The 21,194-nt window shown below is 47.2% G+C and overlaps 1 protein-coding gene across 3 annotated transcripts in view; it reads right to left on the reverse strand.

Moving 5' to 3' along the window:
- The window catches only part of UGGT1 (UDP-glucose glycoprotein glucosyltransferase 1), an 88,616-nt gene that overhangs the window by 16,767 nt on the left and 50,655 nt on the right, over positions 1–21,194 (reverse strand). For all 3 annotated transcript variants that reach the window (XM_055125536.1, XM_055125537.1, XM_055125535.1), the window contains 14 exons: positions 21,086–21,184; positions 20,331–20,354; positions 19,630–19,724; positions 18,299–18,505; positions 17,302–17,433; positions 16,423–16,553; positions 13,856–13,951; positions 10,769–10,871; positions 9,572–9,651; positions 6,433–6,622; positions 4,140–4,298; positions 3,268–3,353; positions 1,427–1,511; positions 50–138 (listed from right to left, as the gene is read on the reverse strand). In XM_055125536.1, the coding sequence (XP_054981511.1) occupies positions 50–138; positions 1,427–1,511; positions 3,268–3,353; positions 4,140–4,298; positions 6,433–6,622; positions 9,572–9,651; positions 10,769–10,871; positions 13,856–13,951; positions 16,423–16,553; positions 17,302–17,433; positions 18,299–18,505; positions 19,630–19,724; positions 20,331–20,354; positions 21,086–21,184 (1,576 nt within the window). The remainder of the gene's footprint in view (positions 1–49; positions 139–1,426; positions 1,512–3,267; positions 3,354–4,139; positions 4,299–6,432; positions 6,623–9,571; positions 9,652–10,768; positions 10,872–13,855; positions 13,952–16,422; positions 16,554–17,301; positions 17,434–18,298; positions 18,506–19,629; positions 19,725–20,330; positions 20,355–21,085; positions 21,185–21,194) is intronic.

The following is a 21,194-nucleotide window of genomic DNA, read 5'->3' on the forward strand; positions in this document are numbered from 1 at the left end:
TCGGTGGCCCCTCATGTATATTTCTATTTTCTAAATGATGCCAGCTTACCACTTGAAAGAGTCCCAGAATCCAGACTCGTTCTCATTAGCCCCGTCGCTCAGCAAGTCCTCATTCACCATGTTTGCCTTCTTCTGAACCTGCAAGCACACGGAGAGTCCTACTTCTGTGACACCGACTTTGAAAGGTGCATGTATTATACGTGTGTATGTGTGTGTGCGCGCGTGCGCGTGCGGAGAGAGTACTAATTCTACCACAAGTCAGTGCACCCCAGATCGGGCATTGTACAAGTCAACAGACGCATTTTCATCTTGATATTCGATTAAAACCCTAAGTGTAGAGGTAGCAACCTCATTTAGACAGTATACATTTTTAGAGTGAGAATTCAACTGAGCAGACACAGAATCGAGTGAGATAAAACCACCCCTGTGAGTTCGCTCTGCCAGAAAGAAATCACTTCACGCCGCAGCCTTGGCCTGGGGTTAAGCAGCAGAGATCCGGATCTTCCCTCTGGCATGGGGCCACTTCCTGCTTAACCTAATGCAGCCTCACCACCACCTTTTATCTGAACTGAAGATACTACCAACTATGAAATTCCGACAGAAGTGAGAAGGAAGTTGGTAGGGCTACCATATGTTATAGTTACAATCTCCACTGGCATTCCCTCCTATCCTGGGAATAAAGTATCAACAATAAAGTGAACTGTGGCCACATAAGCAACATGGTATCTAGGGAAACACTGAAATAAAATGAGGCTCGTAATTTTTCTGTGTGAGGTGGGGGGATAGTTGGGGCACATCTGACCGTGCTCAGGGATCATTTGTGGTGGAACTCAGGGGGTCACCGAGGATAGAACCCAGGTCAGACTCATGCAAAGCATGTGTCCTACCCGCTGTACTCGCTCCAGCCCCAAACCTATCATGCTACACTCAGATTACCCAAGAGGCAGAACCTCTAAGGGGAAGAGAGCCATAAACTCATATTTACAAATGACTAAATTATAGCATTTAATTCACTTTCCCAAGGAACGCCAGGATAAACAAAACTCTTGGGCTGGTGTCTTCAATTCCTGCTAAGCTTTTTGAGCGAGACCACTGCCAGCACTGTTACTGTATACAGCGCTATCATGAAAGACCGACAGGTTATGAACTAATTACCACTCTATTAGCATTATTATTGTTCCTGGTTCTCTGCTCGGGGACTATGCCCAGCATATGGGGTGCCGTGGATCTATGGCGGGCCTGTAGCATTCAAGGCAAACAGCTCTCCCTGCTGTACTGGGACTCCGGCCCCAGGAAATAATGCATCTTATCACTTCAGTTTAGGGCTGATTTCAAGATACACATATTTACATAAAAAATGAAAGAACACTAGAGAGTGCTACTCTTACCCAACATAAAGTGGGCCCCTTAACATCTTAAGCCTTACCTTCACTTTAATTATTTTGCTCTTAAAATTATTGAGGGCGACAACGACCTCATCAGCATCAGGCGGAGAATCTGTGCCATCGTGGCTTAGAGACAAAGGGAGAAAGTAACACAGTTACTATGAACCACAACCTTCATAACACAGGAAACACTGTGACACCAATCAGCCTTATCTGTCTACGTCTTCAGCGGAAAAAGGTTTTGGGTCCCCCCCACCCCCCCCTTCTTCAGGAAGCCCCTTCCAGCCTCAGAGAAGTCCTTGTCCAATCTCCACCCTTACAAACATAAGCCGGGGGGACATTTTCTTCCCAAGTTTACCCCAGCAAACGGTCTTCTACGGAACAATCCAGAAGCTGCCGGGTACCCAGGGAGCATCAACCCACTGCCTGCACCCACCAGGCCTGAGTCAAATGCTGCATCTTTATGCAAGGGGCCCCGGGACCACCAAGCTCGTCTCCAGCAACCCCACCCTTCTCCTCAGTGAGCAAACACCAACGCAGCTTACTCTTGGCTCTGTGCTCATGGGTTCCTCCCGGCGGGGCTCGGGGGACCAAATGATCAAACCCAGGTCAGCTGTGTACAACCCAGATTCGCCCCCCCAGCAGCCCACAAGGTCCCCTGAGCCCGCCAGGAATGATTCCTGAGAACAAAGAAATGAGTAATCCCTTAGCATCACCAGGGGTGGCCCAAAAGCAACCAAAAAAATCTGTCAAATCTTATTTGGGGAAAACATCAGAAGGCAAATCCACTGGCACTGTGGGCAAGACATACTGCAACCAGAAAGTCAGAGACAGAGACGGAACAGTCAAAGAAGCAAGATCAAAGAAGGAATTCAATACAAAGGAAGCCCAGAAGATGCACAGTAGAGATATCAAGTGAGACTCTACCGGCCAGAAGAGAATGGTGGCTTCTGGTTCAAAAAATATTAAAAGACAAAAAAGGTGTCACTGTCACTGTCATTCCATTGCTCATCGATTTGCTCGAGCAGGCACCAGTAACGTTTCCATTGTGAGACTTGTTGTTACTGTTTTTGGCATATCAAATATGCCACAGGGAGCTTGCCAGGCTCTGCCGTGTGGGCAAGATACTCTCGGTAGCTTGCTGGGCTCTCCGAGAGGGGCGAAGGAATCGAACCCGGGTCAGCTGCATGTAAGAAAAACGTCCTACCCGCTGTGCTATTGCTCTGGCCCTACAGCAATACTACATGTCTAAAACTCAACCATAAATAATTCTGTATATCATGCTGCTTTAATTTAAAAAAAGAAAAAAGGACTATCATGAACCTAAAGAAAAATTCAGGTGGAATAAATTTACAAAATAATTGAACGCACAGGAGTGACAGCACGGCATCTGCCTGGCACACAGCAGCCTGTGTCTGAGCCCGGCTCCGCACACAGTCCCAAGAACACCCCCAGGACGGGTACCTGAGCACAGGGCCAGGCGTCTGCACTAAGCGCGGCTCGGGGTGTGCCCTGCACACCTTTACAGAAGGCAGCATGGCTCTGTGCAATCAACAACCGCTTCCACCACACCTTCCCGCCAAGGCCCGCCTCCTGCAGGAGCCCCACGAGCAGGCCCAGGGCCACCGCGAGAGGGGACGGGCCCCCTCCCCCCACAGGCTCTCTGCCGGAAACCCTGGCCTGCCCGGCTCCCGCCGTCCTTCCTGACGTGGCTCAGGTCTCAGTGCCCGCCCGTGCTTCTCACCCGGGACGGAAATGCCCGACGCGACAGCGCGGTCAGCTCCGAGGAACGAGCCTGAGTGGTGGCCCCGCCCTGGCTGCTCCACCCACGGGGTCCTGGCAACGCCCCCACAGCAAACCCACCCGCGCCGCTCAGGCCTACCTGTAGATCCGATAAATATCTTCTGAGCGTCCTTTCCTCAGCCGGAGGATCCAAGCCCCTGGGTTGGCCTTCAGCTGGAAGTAGCCCTGGGGAGAGAAACAGACGGTTCGGCTGTTCATTTGGGTTTCTGGGCCACACCCGGCAGAGCTAAGGGCTGACTCCGGGCCCGGGGCTCAGGGACCAGAGAAGAGGCGGGTGGGCACGTAAGGAACCACACAGGGTGCCGGGGAGCCACCCAGCTCAGTCCGTGCGGGGCAGAGACCTCACACGCCATCTCTCCCGACACTCAGGGAAAAGACATTTTAACTCTCGTCAAAATGTTGTTTCTGAAAGACCTTTCTCCACCCCTAAAACATCTGGCCCCTGTTGGACTGAGTGAGGCCACGCGAGACTGAATTCAGTTCCCTGTGCTCGGCGCATATTCTATCGCCCAGGTCTCTTGGTCACTGTATTTTAAACAACGTAGCAAACAGCAAATCAGTGAAACTCTTGTGGGAGGAAAATAAACCCTACACATTAGGAATATTATCAAACCACAGATCAGTCAAGCCAAGAAGCTGCACTGCAATAAAGAGTCTGCGGTCACATATGTGAACACATCACACAAGTCCAAATAATAATAATAACTTTAAAAACCTGCCATCAGCTCACAGGCAATGCAGGCTCAGGGCCCAGTTGGGTTGCAGAAAAGTTTTCGAGTCTGTTTGAAGTTGAGGACTCTTGGGGGCTGGACTGAACTAACGGTTGTCATGGTGACGGGGTCCAGGCACCTGCGGCCCCGCCAGAATGAGTGTTCAGAGTCCCGACCGTGCCTCCGAACTCAGTGCCCAGCCGGCCCGCCCCACGCCTGCCGCTGAGACCTGCCCACTGACCAGATTGGCCATGACGATGGTGTCCACGATGACAGGCTCGGTGGACGTGCCCAGGGTGAACTGCAGGCCCCGCGGCGGCTGGCCCGTGGTGATGTCGTAGCAGTGGCCCTCCAGGAGCAGGTACTCCAGCTCGTACTCCGCGGCCACGACACTGTCCACCTGCAAGGCCAGCGAGAATCCCAGGAGGGGCACTTAGCGGGGAGAAGCAGCCAGCATCGAGACGGCCGCGGCACGGGCAGCCATCACAGCTGTCACGCAGGGAGAGAGGACAGGGTCCTGGCAAACGGGGCGCCGGGAACTTTCAGGAGGGAAGTGGACGCCTGGACTCTCGATCTTGTGACCGAGTAACAGTTCTGACAAGCCAGGTGGGTCACGACTGGAGTGACGGCACAATGGGGAGGGCGCCTGCCTTCCCAGGTCCCCGCCCCAGGACCCCCATCCTCCAGGGGGGGTCCTCTCCAAGCGCAGAGCCAGGAGTCAGCTCTGAGCACTGCCTGGTGGAGCCCCAAAGCAAACAAAACGAAACAAAAACCCCACAAAGCTTGGTGGGTTGAGGGTACGGGGGCTGGGCCCAGCCCCATCCCGGCACCGCACGGCGGGCCAGCCTCAGCCGGAGACCAGGAGGCCGAGGACACCCAGACGGCTGGATGGCCCCAGAGCACCACAGGGCCCCCAGCCTTGGCCCGGCTGGTCAAGAACTGCTGAGAGGTAGGGGGCTGGAGTGATAGCACAGCGGGGAGGGCGTTTGCCTTGCACGCAGCTGACCCGGGTTCGATTCCCAGCATCCCATAGGGTCCCCTGAGCACCCCCAGGAGTAATTCCTGAGTGAAGAGCCAGGAGTAACCCTGTACATCGCCGGGTGTGACACAAAAAGAAAAAAAAAAGAACTGCTGAGAGGTGCTCAGCAGGTCTCCTGAGCACTGCTAGCGAGTTCCTGCCTTCCAGAGAGTCAGGGGGAAAACAGAAAAACAGATCAAGAAAACTGCTCTGAAAATATAAATGAGAAGTAAGAGTCTAACCTAGGAAATGAGGATATTTTATATAAAAACCATGCAGGAGAATAGATACACCTAAAGGCTACAGAAGGAAGAGGACAGGGAAGGTACTCCTATAAGGATGACTTACATGAGGAAAATCTGAAGTGATGAGAAACATCAGGCAAATATCAACAAAAATGCAAATTCATCTCGATGATTTGAATACAGCCAGGAATACTGATACTCTAAATGCAAGTGTCCACACGTATCTAAATGGTTCCATAATGGCATAAAACCAACCATGTTCTGCACCAACTGCCAAAGTGTTGCTGATTACATGCAGAAATCCCTCCAGACTTAATTATGAAAATTTCAGAATTCCAAAATCGCAGCAATAGAAAACAAATTATCTAATGTTGCCTTTTCGGCTGATCTGATTGTTGGGGTAAAATCCCAAATAATGACAGTGGGTCTAGTGTCAAAATACTGAATGTCATCAAAGTAGAGAGAGAGTAACGTGGAAATCACCTGCCATACAGGTAGGGGGAGGGTGGGTTGGTGGGGATACTGGGGGTCTTGGTGGTGGAACATGTGCACTGGTGAAGGGACGGATGTTTTATCATTGTATGACCGAGACTTAAACCCTAAAGCTTTGTAACTGCTCTCATGGTGATTCAATAAATAAATTTATAAAATAATAATAATAATAACGGGGCTGGAGCAATAGTACAGTGGGTAGGGCATTTGCCTTGCATGCGGCAGACCTGGGTTCGATTCCCAGAATCCCATATGGTCCTCTGAGCACCGCCAGGAGTAACCCCTGAGCATTGCCAGGGACCCACAAAGAAAAAATAATAATAAAATAATAATAATAATAATGATTTCATGATAATAATAAAATAAATAAGTAAAAGGGCAAGCAACAGTATCTGAATTAAATTTCAAGCTGTAATCTTTTTTTCAAAGACAATCATGTGCCTGAACCCTGACACCGCAAGTTTGCCTAGTTTGTGATCCAGTCTGTTCATTCAAATCACAACTACTCTTTTGCTCTGTGTGGGGGGGGAAGGAGTGAGCGGGGGTTTGGGCCACTTCCAGCAGTGCTCAGGGACTACTCCTGGCCCTGCACTCAGGAATCACTCCCAGGGACCCCACAGGCTCAGGGCATCCTATATCCTATGGGGAGCCAGAGACGGAAACCTGGTCGCCGTGTGCAGGCAAACACCCTCCCCACTGTACTCTCGCTCCAGCCCCCCGAAACTACGTCTGAAACAGGTTTGTACAAATAAGCAGAAACTTGGCAGCGACACTCTTACCTCTTCTAAATAAATATTATCGAGGTCATAGGGGGTCCTGACAGATTCTACCATCCAGCTCTCGGGGGTGTTCAAATTCAGGGTGAATAGCGGAGACTGCGGCATATCCAAGAACTTTGCTATCGGACCCTTAGCAAAGCTGTTATCTGAGGTGAAGGAAATCTCTGGTTCCAAGACATAACGGTAAAAGCTGAAATACAAAAGAACAACATTAGGCTTGTTTGTTTTTTAAAAATTTTAAGTGCAACCATAGCCCGTGGTTCCTCAGGCAGTCATAGGGGCAAACGAAATACAGACTGTACTTGGCAAAAGCCTCCTTCCCGGCCGAGGAAGGAGTTTGAAGAACCGTCTTCTGTCCTAATATGGCCTCATTAACAGGAGTAAGGCTATGGCGGCAGAGGACCCGAGCTGTCCCTCCCCAGGTCCCTGCCCACCCAGCAGACTGGCTGTCATGCCCACAATGTCCTCTGGGCGCCGTCTTAGGGCACAAACAGCCCTGGCCCAGAGACGCCCAATAGAATCCCCAAATGCATTAGTGCCACACAGAGATGTCTCCGGAACCCAGCCAGTTACAATCTAGAAATTTACACTTACAATCGTGGCCGTGTGAGTTCTCGTGATACTCAAAATGAGCAATGGAAAATAAATCATTTAGCGTCTGCCCCTGGCAGGTAGGCTTGAATGGGGGTGGGAAAATTCGAGCAAAACATAATGCCCAAAATTAGAGAGAGAGTATTGGGGAAATCGTCTGCCACAGAGGCAGGGTGAGGACTGGGATGTGTGTGTGTGTGTGCGCGCGCGCGCGCGCGCGCGCGCGTGTGTGTGTGTGTGTGTGTGTGTGTGTGTGTGTGTAGGGCGCTGAGGGTACTTGGGACGTCGCTGGTGGAGAATGTGCACTGGTGGAGGGATGGGTGTTCCATCACTGTATGGCTGAATCTCAAGCATGAAAGCTTTGTAACTCTATCTCACGGTGGTACAATAAAAGTAGTGTGGAGTTCATGCCCCATTCAATCAGTTTAATCAATGGCTGAACAAATAGCAGGACTCCTACATTATTTAAAAAACAAACAAACAGGAGCAAGGCCAAAGGGACCCAAAGGGATCCATTCTCTCTGCATGTTTCTGGGGTCAGAAGCATTTTCTGAGTTCTTGCCTTAACACAGAGAAAAACTCATTTTTCCTCTTTAAAGCAAAGTCCTAAAAAGTGGCTTTGTCAGGCAAGTAAGTTCTGAAAACACTGTATGTGAAAGTCTACAGCTTTTTCCTCTACAAGGATAACGGTGGCATCTCACTCGGAATGGAGTGGAATTCTCTCGCCCTGAAACAGTTTCACGTTACTGAGTCTACACTATGGAACACGTTAGCGGCATATTAGGAATTTTCCACAGCCCAGGCATATGCTCGGACTATGCTCAATTGCTAGTAAATGTTCTGTGTGTCAGTTTTTCATAAGGGGCCATTCCAAAGTCCAGGCCATATACAGTTAAGCCTGTCTTCCCTTTCAAGATACAAGTCGAAGAAGCAAGCTCCAATGATTCTTTTTTTCCTGGGTCATACCCAGCAGTGCTCAGGGCTCACTCTTGGCTCCATACTCAAAGATCACTCCTGGCAGGGCTCTGGGGACCATCTGGGGTGCTGGTGATCAAACCCAGGCCGGCAGCATGCAGGGCAATACCCTCCCTGGTGTACTATCACTTTAGCCCTGTGATTCTTTAAAGATGAAAATCATTAACGAAGTCTTTCTGGATCATAGCTCATTATAACTAAAGAAGGAGATTCAAGAGCAACACTGACCTAGTGTTCTAAAGCTCAAGAATTCTAAAGGCGCCGGGAAGACAGTCCTAAGGGCTGGTGCTCTGCTCTGCCTTCACGGCCCCCCGAATCTTGAGGTAGAGTATGCACAAACTGAGCTCGGGTGACCCTGTGTACCAACAGGTGTGGCCCCCACGCTAACAAAAGGGCGGGGGATTTAGCTCAGCAGTGAGGCACGTGCCTTGCCTTGTGCTAAGGTGCTATCCCCAGCACGGCAAAACACAAAACAGCAACAATCACCACCCAGAATTTAAAATAATTCTGATCTAAGAGAGTGACTTAGAACATCCTGACCCCGCGCCAGGCTGGCTTCACTGGGGCAACTCGGAGTGGGGCGGGTTGAGTCTCTCTCCCCGCCCCAGCAGAACCCTGGCAGCCGGTAACCTCCAGAACCCAACTGAAGCTGTGCTCAAGGAAGGTCGCTCTCCACAGGCTCGGACCCATGAGGGAACCTGCAGAAAAACCCAGGTGTGTGGGACCCGTGACAGATCTCCAAGCCTGCTGGGAACGGGACTGGGCTTCCTCCCCTCAGTTCCCCAGTTTTCCAGTAGCTTGGCAGTGACACCCATAAACTGCCCCCCCCCATATAATCTCATCAATGGCCAAGAAGAGAGTGACATAGGCCTTACCCATGAGTGAATCTGCTCTATAATCATATTCTAAATTTCAGAATTCCTGGAGCAACCTCTCATACTCCAGACCACTGATATACGAAAAGTAGCACACATTCGTTTGGGTTTAACATACATGCGTGTGATATCTGACACAAGGGATGAAATACAACAATCTTCACACACTTTCCTCTTATGGTGGTAGGGAGGTGCATGGTGGTAGGATTGGTGTTTGAATATTAAATGTAATGAATTATTGTGAACAACTTTATAAAAATAAATTTAAAAAAGAGATATGACCACTAAAAAATAAATAACTATGATATCACTACCCACCCATTCCCCACCCACAGAAAGAGGAGGGATGAAAAGAGAGAAAGAGAATGAGATGGCGGGGAGAGGGGGGAGAGAAAGAGAGAGAGCGGGAGGGAGGAAGGAAGGGAGAGAGGGAGAAGACAAATGTAGAAAAAGAAAAAGAGAAAGAAATTCAGGCAGGCACAAATGCAAGTAGTTTAGGTTGATCTAACCTAATTGCTCAATACCCACATACAGACTTTTAGAATGTCTGATTCAAACAGAAATGCACCAAAATTAAGCTTCCAATAAACGATCTTTTCAAACCTGACATTTACATATACGCTCATTCGACCCTTAACATTCATGATAAGCTTTCCTTGGAACTACTTGTTTCAGAAGCTTCTGAAAGTGCTTGTTACCTTTTTAAAGGCATGTCAGAAAGCTTGGATTGGCAGTTCATAAATACTCTTAGATTCATGTTGATCAGCTGAGTTAAAACCTAGAAAAGCAACCAGATGACAAAATGTCAATAAAGAGGCTGACATTTTTTTTTTTTTTTTTTTTTTTTGCTTTTTAGGCCACACCCGGCGTTGCTCAGGGGTTACTCCTGGCTCTGCACTCAGGAATCACTCCTGGCGGTGCTCAGGGGACCATATGGGATGCTGGGATTCGAACCCCGCTGGACCGCGTGCAAGGCAAACGCCCTACCCGCTGTGCTATTGCCCCAGCCCCAAGAGGCTGACATTTGAGAAAACACACACACACACAGACACTCACACACACACACACACAAACACACACACACAGTCACTATGCCAGAAGCCAGAAACGGGGATGGCAGACTGCACAAGGAAACCGGTAAAGCCTCTCAAATTCTACGACAGGTAATTCCTATGCTGATAGAAACTACCCACCACAACTCAGTTATGTTCACATAAAACTCTTTTTTTTTCCTTTTTGGGTTACACCTGGCATTACACAGGGGTTCCTGCTGGCTCTGCACTCAGGAATTACTCCTGGTGGTGCTCAGGGGACCATATGGGATGCTGGGAATTGAACCCAGGTCAGCTGCGTGCAAGGCAAACGCCCTACCTGCTGTACTATCGCTCCAGTCCCTAACACTCTACCTTTACAATAGCAAAAATCCTCATTTTGCTATTATAATAATCAGACTGAAACCTGATTATGAATAGCTTTGCAACTATGTTTCTCAGGGTGGCTCAACTTAAAAAGAAACAAAAATATCCAAAAACATTCTTGCAGCAACTGTAATTTGTCTGAGGCATTTTAAATTTTGTTAAAATTAGTATACTAGACAAACATCTGAAGAGAACGCATTAATGTGCAAAGGGATTTACAGAAATAAGGAAAATGATAAGGCAGAACTCTTCCTCTTTTTAAGTCGAAATACGGTACGAATCAACGTTATTCTCAATCTCATGTCTAGGTCAGAAAGACAAAGCCTTTTTAGCACACTGGGCCAAGTGTCCAGGGTCCCGGCGGGCTGTCAGAGCTGCCCCATCCTGACACGGGCTATCTGCTGTGCCCTGACAGCCTCCCGTGCCCTGTGCCCTCTGGAGCGGGTCGGGAAGTGCCGGGCCCAGGCTGGCACCTACCGAGAGCAGTGGAGCCAGTCTCTGTGCGTCCCTGGTGACGGGGTCGACCACGGCCACGACATCGAAGTACGTCTCCCCTTCCTTGGGCCGCAGCTTAATCGCACTGCAGGGGTCAGAGAGACAGGGGTCAAGCTGGAGGTAAGAAACCAGGTGATGGAGGAATCGGTCGGGATGGGAGATGTGTGCTGAAAGCAAATAAAGGACCAAACGTGATGATGGCCTCTCAGTGTCTGTGTTGAGAACCACAATGCCCCAAAGGAGAGAGAGTATGGGGGAAATTGTCTGCACAGAGGCTGGGGGAGGGCTGCAAAGGGAGGTGGGTATACTGGGGACACTGGTGATGGGGAATGTGCACTGGTGGAGGGATGGGTGTTTGATCATTGTGTGACTGTAACTCAAACATGAAAGCTTTGTAACTGTATCTCAGTGATTCAATAATAAAAAACTTTTTTTAAAAAAGAAACAAAGTTGACTTCATTTTCCTCTTTATTGGGTGTCTACTCCATTGGCCCTCTTAAGGTGTCAAAAATAAGACCCTCCAACCGAGAATGGGCTCTGTGCTGGTGGGATTAGACCTAGTCACCGTTTGGGAAAGCCTTGAGACCACAGGCCTATGCAAAATGAACCCAAAGAGGCGTGTGGAGAGGAAAACGCACACAACATCGCAACCGTCCCCTAACTGCAGAAGCTTCTGGCGTCAGTGTTTGACAGGACAGACCACTGTGTCAACTGCTGTTCCCCACAACAAAGGAGGGAGCGAGGAAAGGAGACAGAACGAGGGCTTTGTGTTGGTTAGGGATCAAACTCAGGGCCGCACACAAGCAAAGCAAGTGCTCCACCACTGAGCCACATCCCTGGCCCCAGAAGTAGTTCTTAAATAATAAAAGAAAAATAGGGGGCTGGAGAGATAGTGCCAGGGGCAGGGAGCACGCCTTGCACGTGGCTGACCCAGGCTCAATCCCAGGCATCTATATGGTCCCCTGAGCACCACCAAGAGCAATTCCTGAGTGCACAGCCAGGAACAAGCCCTGAACAACATGGGTCACTGTCACTGTCATCCTGTTGCTCATCAAGTTGTTTGAGCGGGCACAGGGTTACTCCTTGCTTGCCCTGCACTCAGGAATTACTCCTGGCGGTGCTCAAGGGACCAATGAGATGCTGGGAATAGAACCCAACTCGGCTGACTGCAAGGCAAATGCCCTACCAGCTGTGCTATCACTCCAGCCCCGATTTTTTTTTTTAAATGCACAAGTTCTGCATTCAGGGATTCAACCACCCTCAACAGTGAAATGTAGAACCCAATGAGTGACAGAAACAGGTGACTGTATTTTCAGCTGCATGAGGGCAACAATCCACCCTGTTTAGGATCAACAGATTTATGTGTGCATGCAATAAAAGCTTAAAAATGTTGATATTAACAATTCTAGTCACCAATAATGACCCCCAAACAATCTCTTGTTGTTGTTGCTGTTTTTGCTTGAATACTGTTTAAAAGGACTGACTATAAGAAACCACAGATCAGTCTAAAAATCCAAAGTACCCCAGAGTGAACCAAAACCGGAATCGCCATGACAGAGAATGCAGCCTCTGGAACAGAGAAATCTTCCTGGTGATTCTTAAGGTCCAATCAAGATATGTACCCGTACATAGTGCATGTATAGCACAGAGCATGACTGTACCTGATACCTCTATACTCGCCTAGTCAGCAGGAACACAGGACTCGATGGAGGGCAGGGAGGAGGAGGGAGTGGGGGAGGGAAGCTCTTCGAAAGACAAGTGAATGTGAAGAGACAACTAAGACTGTGTGATGTTCCAAAGGCAGCTGGCCTGGACTCTGAAGAGTCAGCATCCGGGCAGAGGTGACAAAAGGGCTACAGCATATGGTTTGCTCTGCATTTAATTCCTGGCACTGCGAGGAGCAATCTCTAGGCAACACGTTGAGAGTCACCCTGAGTGTGCTCCCAAACTTAAAAAAAATAAATAAATAAAAATAAAAATTTAAAAATTGAAAGTAGGGGCTGGAGCGATAGCACAGTGGGTAGGGCATTTGCCTTGCACGCGGCCGACCTGGGTTCAATTCCCAGCATCCCATATGGTCCCCTGAGCACCGCCAGGGGTAATTCCCGAGTAAAGAGCCAGGAGTAACCCCTGTGCATCACCGGGTGTGACCCAAAAATAACCAAAAAAATAATAATAATAATAAAAATAAAAATTGAAAGTAAAAACATCACAAATCACCCCTAGCCCCCCCCACTTCCCAAAGCAAGGCACACTTTCTAGATCAAAAGAGACTAAAACAATAGTGTGTATGCACATAAATAAAGCAGCCGTGAGAAAGAACTGGAAAAATTTTAATATGCAGTGTGCCTCACTTAGCAGTGCCAGGTTAAGGGTAAGTCTCTGAAGGGTATTTGGTAACTGAGCCATAAGTAAGCTCCTAGTACTTGGGACTACTTATGATGGAAAATTCAGATATGATGTCTGGTGATACCTAAAACACACTTCCAAAGAGTGCAAAATAAACGAGTGCACAAATACTGCTGAGTACATAAGCAGAAGGGCGTCATGTACATGTAACACACATGCACCTGGACGGCACGTAAACACATTAATGACTAGCGGAACTAGGTTAAAGATATTTCCGGGTTCCCTGTGTGAGCCTGACTAGTCTGTTCTAGGTCTGAAACTTTCAAAACCCAGAAGCCAAAAGGCCAGGACTTCCCTATATCATACTATTTTATTGAAACATTTAAAAGAAGACAAAGACAAGTGCCTACCCATCTTTATTCCTAAATATCAGAAAATTGCAACTGTTTTGCCTCACTCAGTATTTTTCTAAAAAGGTATATTCATTTTTTAAGTGCATTCAGAGCTCTTAGATGTATACGGGGAAAATGTCGACTTTTGCTCTATGAGAAATGTAAATGAGCTTTACAGTAACTGCATATGACAACGACCCACCAAATTTTCCATTCTTGGAAGAATTTATATACCCAATTTATATGCAAAGATAACAGAGCTGAAGTAGAGTAAAACTTAGGAGTGTGATATTAAAAAGTACGTACAAATTCAACATTCATTCCATACCTGTGTCTGTCTTCAAAAAACTGGTACTCAATCCTGGCATCTCCTTTAGGCTGAGCTGACAAAAGAGCGTCCACTTTCATTAGCAAGTCACTTGCCCTGGAAAAGTGGGCGAAATTTTAGTGTCCTGTCACCAAAGGCTTTCCCAATGACTTCGTAACGTGATACACTCAGTCTGAGAACTGAATACCAACAAGACGGCTTGAAGAAAGTACAAAATCTTTACAACAGGCATGAGTACAGTGACTGACCTCGTAACCGATTAATTTGAGTCAAGACGCTAACATTTTGTTTGTGAAATGCAGCAGATAGCTACTTTGGACATGCCATAAAAATACTACATGCAGCTAACTCAGGGCCAGCCACCAAGGAAGTCAATAATTTACACTCTCCTTCATATTTATTTATTTATTTATTTATTTATTTATTGCCTTTTGGGTCACACCAAGCGATGCTCAGGGGTTACTCCTGGCTTTGCACTCAGGAATTACTCCAGTAATTCCTCAGGGGACCATATGGGATGCTGGGAATCGAACCCAGGTCGGCCGCGTGCAAGGCAAATGCCCTACCCGCTGTGCTATTGCTCCAGCCCCCTTCATCTTCTTTTAAACAATATTATTAGTCTTGAAGATCATTAAAATAATTCACTAGGCAAAAGTTCAGAAAAAATATAAAGAGAAAACTAGAAAACACCCTGTAGCACTGTCGTCCCGTTGCTCATCGATTTGCTCGAGCGGGCACCAGTAACGTCTCCATTGTGAGACTTGTTGTGACTGTTTTTGGCATATCCAATATGCCACGGGGAGCTTGCCAGGCTCTGCCGAACTAGAATACTATGATTAAGAAATAAGCATTGATAACATTCTGGTTCAGAATTCTCCTGTGCTGGGGGCCCCGGGATAGCCGGGGCATGAACTGCTTGCCTTGCGGGACGTCCAAGTTGGACACCGACCATGAACCCAGTGACAGGGCAATGTGGGTTCCCTGGGGTCCAGCATAGCCTGCAACCCCAAAGTCTGGCCACCTGCCACCACAACAATGAAAGGTCTACATTCTCTAAAATTATTCTGCATTAACATAATCCATGTATATATGTAGAAAAGTGGTACTGTACGATTCGGCAACCTGATACACCCAACTGTTTTCGCTACCGTAGAGAAACATCAGCCTTTTCAATGACTACATAGTACTCCCTTTATTAATATACCATAACTATTAAACCAACCAATTGCCGAGCATGTAGGTTGTATCCTGTTTCCCTATGAATGGTCAGAAGGGTGAGTCTGCTTTGCTGCCCTCCCACAGCTGGTTTCAAAACAATGAAGAGCTGGGCGTGAATGATGAGGATAGAAAACGCTACTCGGGCCTGGCGAACCACGAGCTACTTTCCAAGAACCCTACCTCAGCACCTGCGAGTATATGTGAGTTTATAGAATGAAGATAACCAAAATCAAGACTCTATGTTTTTGTCACGGAGCCATAGAGCTAAATTGAATCAGCACTCTAGCTTTAACTTACCCAGGACTCATTCGGAATACAGAGAATTAATTCAAGCCACGCACCAATGTGGTGACCAGACACTTGGTTCTGTGGGCTGGGGGAAGGAGGTAAACAAGAAACTCCCTGGGTCATGAAACACCAGGATCTGAGTCCACAGCCTAACTTGGACCCTGGGAACAGCTGTGTGGCGACGGGTGTGGGTCACGAATGCGGGGCTGGCAAGGGGCGACACCAGAGAAGAGAGTGTCTGGCACAATGTAACCCCCCAGCAGAAAACTCGAGGAATTGGTAATTCAGAGAAGTCTAACGGCTTTAGCATCAAGCTCTGTTTGGTTTCAATGTCAACCTTTTCCCCCCCAAATTCCACTTTGGACAGAACCAGAGTTGCGAGGTAAATGCGAGACTTTGCACGTGGCCTGACAATGGCCAAGGAAAAGAGACTTTTTAGGGGCACTCCCCAAAGCCTCCAACAGAGCACGTGTGCAGGGGTACAACACAGCAGGACTGTGCCCAAGACACGGTGTCTTCAAGTCTCTGATACATGGCTAGTCAATGATTTAATCCATGCAATATCTACGTAGCAGAGGCATGGACCAAATAATTCTCTTCCATTACGAGTGGCAGAATGTTAACATACATTAATAATAATGAGTTCAAATAAAAACATAGCCAAAAATAACTAAGTCAACCTCTGGAGGACAAGCAATTCATCCTTCTACTAGTAAGTACAGAAAAAGCAGTGTTTAACTTACCTTTCCTTTCCTAGGTAAAATGAAACTGGAGGGTAACCAATCATAGAAGGAGGAAAAGTATTTCTTTACATAAGTATGTTGAGGCAATAAAGCCACATTCCAACTTTCACATGTTTTAAATATTCCACAATCACAGATAATTTTTAAATAAAAATGGAAAGGACTACTTCAGCTCTTAAACAACTGGCTACAAAGTAAATTAACTTGCTTCAATAAAAGCAAAAATAAATACCTGGGCGGAAGGGCATTATGACACTTTGGGTAGGGAGCAGGGGAAGGCGCAGTAACAGGGCCAACCGTTTCCCAGGCGAGACTTACACATCTTCTTCTACCCGGAGTTGTTGAATATGAGATTTGATTTTCTGTCCAGATGTTTTCAATATGATATTTTCCAGGAGGTGGAAATCATCTTGATTAAAGAGCTCGCTGTCCTCCAGCGGACCAATTACCTGGAAGAGGTACAGAGGACCAAGTCTCAGAACGGTACTGGGTTCAGCATCTCAAGGGTCTCCACACCCTTGGGCTTACCCTAAAGCTAAGTTCCGCAGAGCTGAGAAGAGGCTACCTCGGAACAGTCCGTAAGAAAGCGTATGACTGAAGCCAGAATCAACCAGCTCCTCAACTACACGGAGTGGACTTGTATGTGTCACAGTACTTTCATGGCAGGAAGTAAAATAAATGAGCAAGATCGCCCTCATTAGCTCTCGCTGAACATAAACAGCAAAGGGAAGGTGGCAGACCAGAGTGTTCAGCCTGAGAACTAAGAGTTTAAAGTGAGGGATGAACACAAGTCTGAGTTCATACAGTAGCTACAGATATCGATGAAACATCCACCAAAGTGATTAAACTCAACGAACAACAAATGACACCCCCCACCCGCCCCCACAGATGCCCCCAAGGCCTGATTGGAACTTGATGCCCCCAAGGCCTGACTGGCTTGGTTCTGAGAGCCGCCACACTCTCACCACTGTACATACTGTCAGGACAAAATTAAACGGCAAAAAGGTTTCACACAGGCCCTCCGTCCAAAGGAGCAAATTTCCTTCGAAGGGGCAGAACTGGTCCTCGGCACTGCGAGACTCCGAGGCGCCTCCGGAGAGTATCTGGTGGAGAGTTTGCTACTCCCGAGGAGGACGCAGCCAGGACTGCCCACTGAGCTACTCTGAGGCCAAGCTTGCTGCAGGAGAAAGTCCTCACCCGTCCGTTGCTGACCACTGCCCTCTGTCCCTTCTTCAACTTCAGAACATCCCTGCAGTACATGGCATGAGACAAAATGAAATCCATTTTGGTAGACTCAAAGACCTCTTTAAAAAGACTGAAATCCATGCCCTAGGAAAAGCAATCGTTATTAAGGAAAGTGATTGTTATTCAGTTAGTCATAAAAATGCATAAACATAACAAATAACTCATCAAACGCTGCTGGGCGGGAGAAACTGGCAGTCACAGCACAGCTCACATCTTCACTCCCCCTTCCTCCCTCCAGCTTACTTTTCCCTATCTTCTTCTTCTTTTTTTGCCTTTTTTGGGTCATACCCGGTGATGCTCAGGGGTTACTCCTGGCTCTGCACTCAGAAATTACTCCTGGCGGTGCTCGGGGGCCATATGGGAATTGAACCCGGGTCACCTTGTGCAAAGGCAAACACCCTACCCACTGTGCTATCACGCCAGCCCCTATCTTCTTATATAACTCATTTAATTGGCAAACAATCTTCATATATATATTCCACATTTTAAAATTTGGCAAATTCCAGTAAGTCTTTTTATTAATTAACAGAGCAAATATTCTCATCATTTTCTATCAGAAATTTCAAAAAGTAAATTCCATTTAAAGAAATAGACATGAAGTTTTATAGTTTTCATCATGAACGCATCAAAAACTCCTGTCTCCAACCCATAAATGGCATAAGCCCCAGTCTTTGCTCTGAAAACATACAAAATAGGACCCATCTTTTAAATGCTAAACAAATGTGTGCTCCAAAGATACACCAGTATCATGCACATATGTTAGCCTCCTAAGTTTAAAAGCAATAGAGGGACCGTGGTAGCAACTGTTAATTCTTGGAATCTTCCAGACTGTAGGAGGGGCAAAAAAAAAAGTCTCTGAGACCCAGAAATAACATCAGGAATCCTGAACAAGCTCCCTCGGCCCTGGGGAGTGCGAACAGAAGCGGTCACCTTAGGCGAGTCCACTTACCCCGACGGAGAACTCGCCCATGTCGGTGCCCGCGGCCAGGGCCTGCGCCGTCTCCTCCTTGACCATTTTCGTGATGAAATTCTTTGCCAGGTTGGAGGTCTGTGTCTGGAGGGCCGCCCAGATGGCCCTGGAGATGCGCGTGTTCTCGTAGCTGACGTCCCCGCTGGGGTTGTTGATCATGCTTATCCGCACGTTGTTACTGGATTTCTGTTTGCAACAAAGGGAGAGGAACAAAGCTCTATTTAAATGTCAAAACAAGCATTAACATTAGTCATATTCTAGTGACTAATAAAAGACTTCTTAAAAAGCCTTCTAAGGTCTCCTCTGCATACAAAATAAAATTTAAAATCAAAAGCCAGGCATGCAAACCCTCACAAGACCTGGCCCCCTGACAAGTTTTGAACTTCACTTCTTATCATCCCTCTAAATCCACTAGCCCTTGTAGACCATCAGAGGCCTATATCCCCCCCACCCCGCCCTCCATAAATATACTTGGTATGTTTGCTTGGTTTTGTCTGGGGGCCACACCAGGTGGTTCTCAAGTCCTACCCCTGGCTCTGTGCTCAGGCTTCACACCTGGCACGTTCCCAGAACCACATGTGGCACCAGGGATCGAGCCTGGACTTGACAGGTGCAAGGCCAACACCCTGCCTGCTGTCCTAAGGCTTCGGCCTTTCCCTGTAGCACTGTAGCCCTGTCCGGTAGCACTGTCGTCCTGTTACTCATCGATATGTTCGAGCGGGCACCATTAACATCTCTATTGTGAGATTGTTGTGACTACATATCAAATACGCCACGGGGAGCTTGGCTTGCCAGGCTCTGCTGTGCGGGCGGGATACTCTCAGTAGCTTGCCGGGCTCTCTGAGAGGGACAGGGGAATCAACCCAGTCAGCCTCGTGCAAGACAAACGCCCTACCCATTATGCTATCGCTCTAGTCCCCCTTGCCTAACAGACTTTATTTGTTATTGCTGTGGAAACACGGCCAGTGTGCTGGCCCCTCACCCAGACTCTCTAAGCATAAGGATCTTGTCTCCTCACGGTGCTCACAGCATCTCCGGAGCACCAGCATGAAGACTCATAACTCAAGACTGGTCCATAGAGAGGAATCGCACTAGTTCCAAAGGCAACTAACCTATTCCCTGAATACAAAGGCAGACTCTCGCCATCTCTCTTCTTCGAGGAGCTGGCAAACCTCTAAACAACATTCCCACACACACTCACGAAAGCAGGACGGCTGCCTCCCTGCCCAAACACCAACGTCCACACCCAGATGCCCATGAAAATAACTGCAGCCTCAGACAAAGACAAAGAATAAAGGTGGAGTACTTGCCTGATGCTTAATAGCATCATACAATAACTGTCTTCCAGAAGGGCTATCAAAATCCGCAACGATCCAGAAAGTTACTGGCCTAATGAAAGAATCATCTGTAGGAAAATAAAAGCAACATTTAAAGACTGAGGGGAGAAAAAGCGTATCCTGTGTACAGAAACTGTTACGAAGCCAGCTCATTTCCGTAAAGCATGCACACATGAAAAGTCAGAAAACGACAAATTTTATAAAGACATAGCAAAAGCAGTGCAACTTTTAAACTAGAAGGAAACTGTGGCTCCATTAAAACTAGGAACATGCATTCATTGTTATAGTCTGAGCATCTGTTAGCTTGTAAGGTAAATAGGAATCTGTAAATATGTGGGTAACATAGAAGTCTTTATCACATTTAATTTATAATTTTCCATTTTCTAGGAGGCCCTCCCAGAGACACGTGTGGTCTGCAGCGTGAACCCATGGCCCCGTGCTCAGGCGCCCACAGGGCCACGTATGACACGCGCTACCATCCGAGCAATCGCCAGCTCCACGTTCTGTTATTCTTTCTGCGCAAAATTCACAAGATTTATCCAATTGATAAATGATCTACTATTACCCACAGGTTCCAGAACACCCCAACCAAGAGCCAGTACATTCAAGAGTTATCACGGTGCCTGAAACCGTATCAAATAATTAGGGGAAGGAGTGGAACATTCTGAAGTTACCATAGATTTCCTTGGACGACATTCCTGGACAAAGGTGAAGAAGAGAAAAGGTCATTTCTATAGCAAAGCCTACTGGCAGAGACAAACGTTCAGTGACGCCTAGCAGGCCCCCGGGGTCTCCTGTCCTCAGGGTGGTGAGTGTGGCAGCATCTCCCTCAGCCCTTGGAACCAAGGGAAGCAACGGGCTATGCTGACAGATGTCTGGGAAACCAGGACCCCTGGATATGACTAGGCTGGGGGTCAACACCCCTGTCTTAAGTGACAGTGCTTTGATGGGCTAGCCAGCACAAAAGCATCCAAGTGTTATAAAAAGAAAATTGCTTTACACCATTGTAGCCCCAAGAAAAATAAATAACTCCCCCATGAAAATCAATTTAAAAACAGAAACTTCTAGAACCATATTTATCTTGTAAATTCTATAAAATTGGGCCACTGTTGTCACTGAAGCAGTAAGTCAAAATGATTTAATCTATTGACCCCAATTTCACATCATCTTTTTTTACTTTTAACCACAAATTCTTTTCCTTTTGACTTTAATACTAACAGAATCTATAAAGATGACACCCGCATTTCAAAAACATATATAAATAACATTTTAAAAGTATTTGAAAGTATTTTAAAGGTGTTTAAATGATATTTAAAAGATATTAAAGGTATTTTAACGATAAAAAATTTTTAAATAAAAAATGGTGGAAACTCTAAATTATTTTAGCTAATACTTGAAACTGAATCCAAGGTCAGTTTAAGCAGATTACCTTTCTTTGTCAAGTAGTGCATACTATTGGCTATTGCTGCGGTCTTGCCTGGGGAATCCAAGACAGTAAATCTAGCAAAATCATCCACAAAAAAGTTATCTGGAATGAA

This window comes from Sorex araneus, chromosome 2 (genome assembly GCF_027595985.1).
Source record: "Sorex araneus isolate mSorAra2 chromosome 2, mSorAra2.pri, whole genome shotgun sequence".
NCBI lineage: Eukaryota > Metazoa > Chordata > Mammalia > Eulipotyphla > Soricidae > Sorex > Sorex araneus.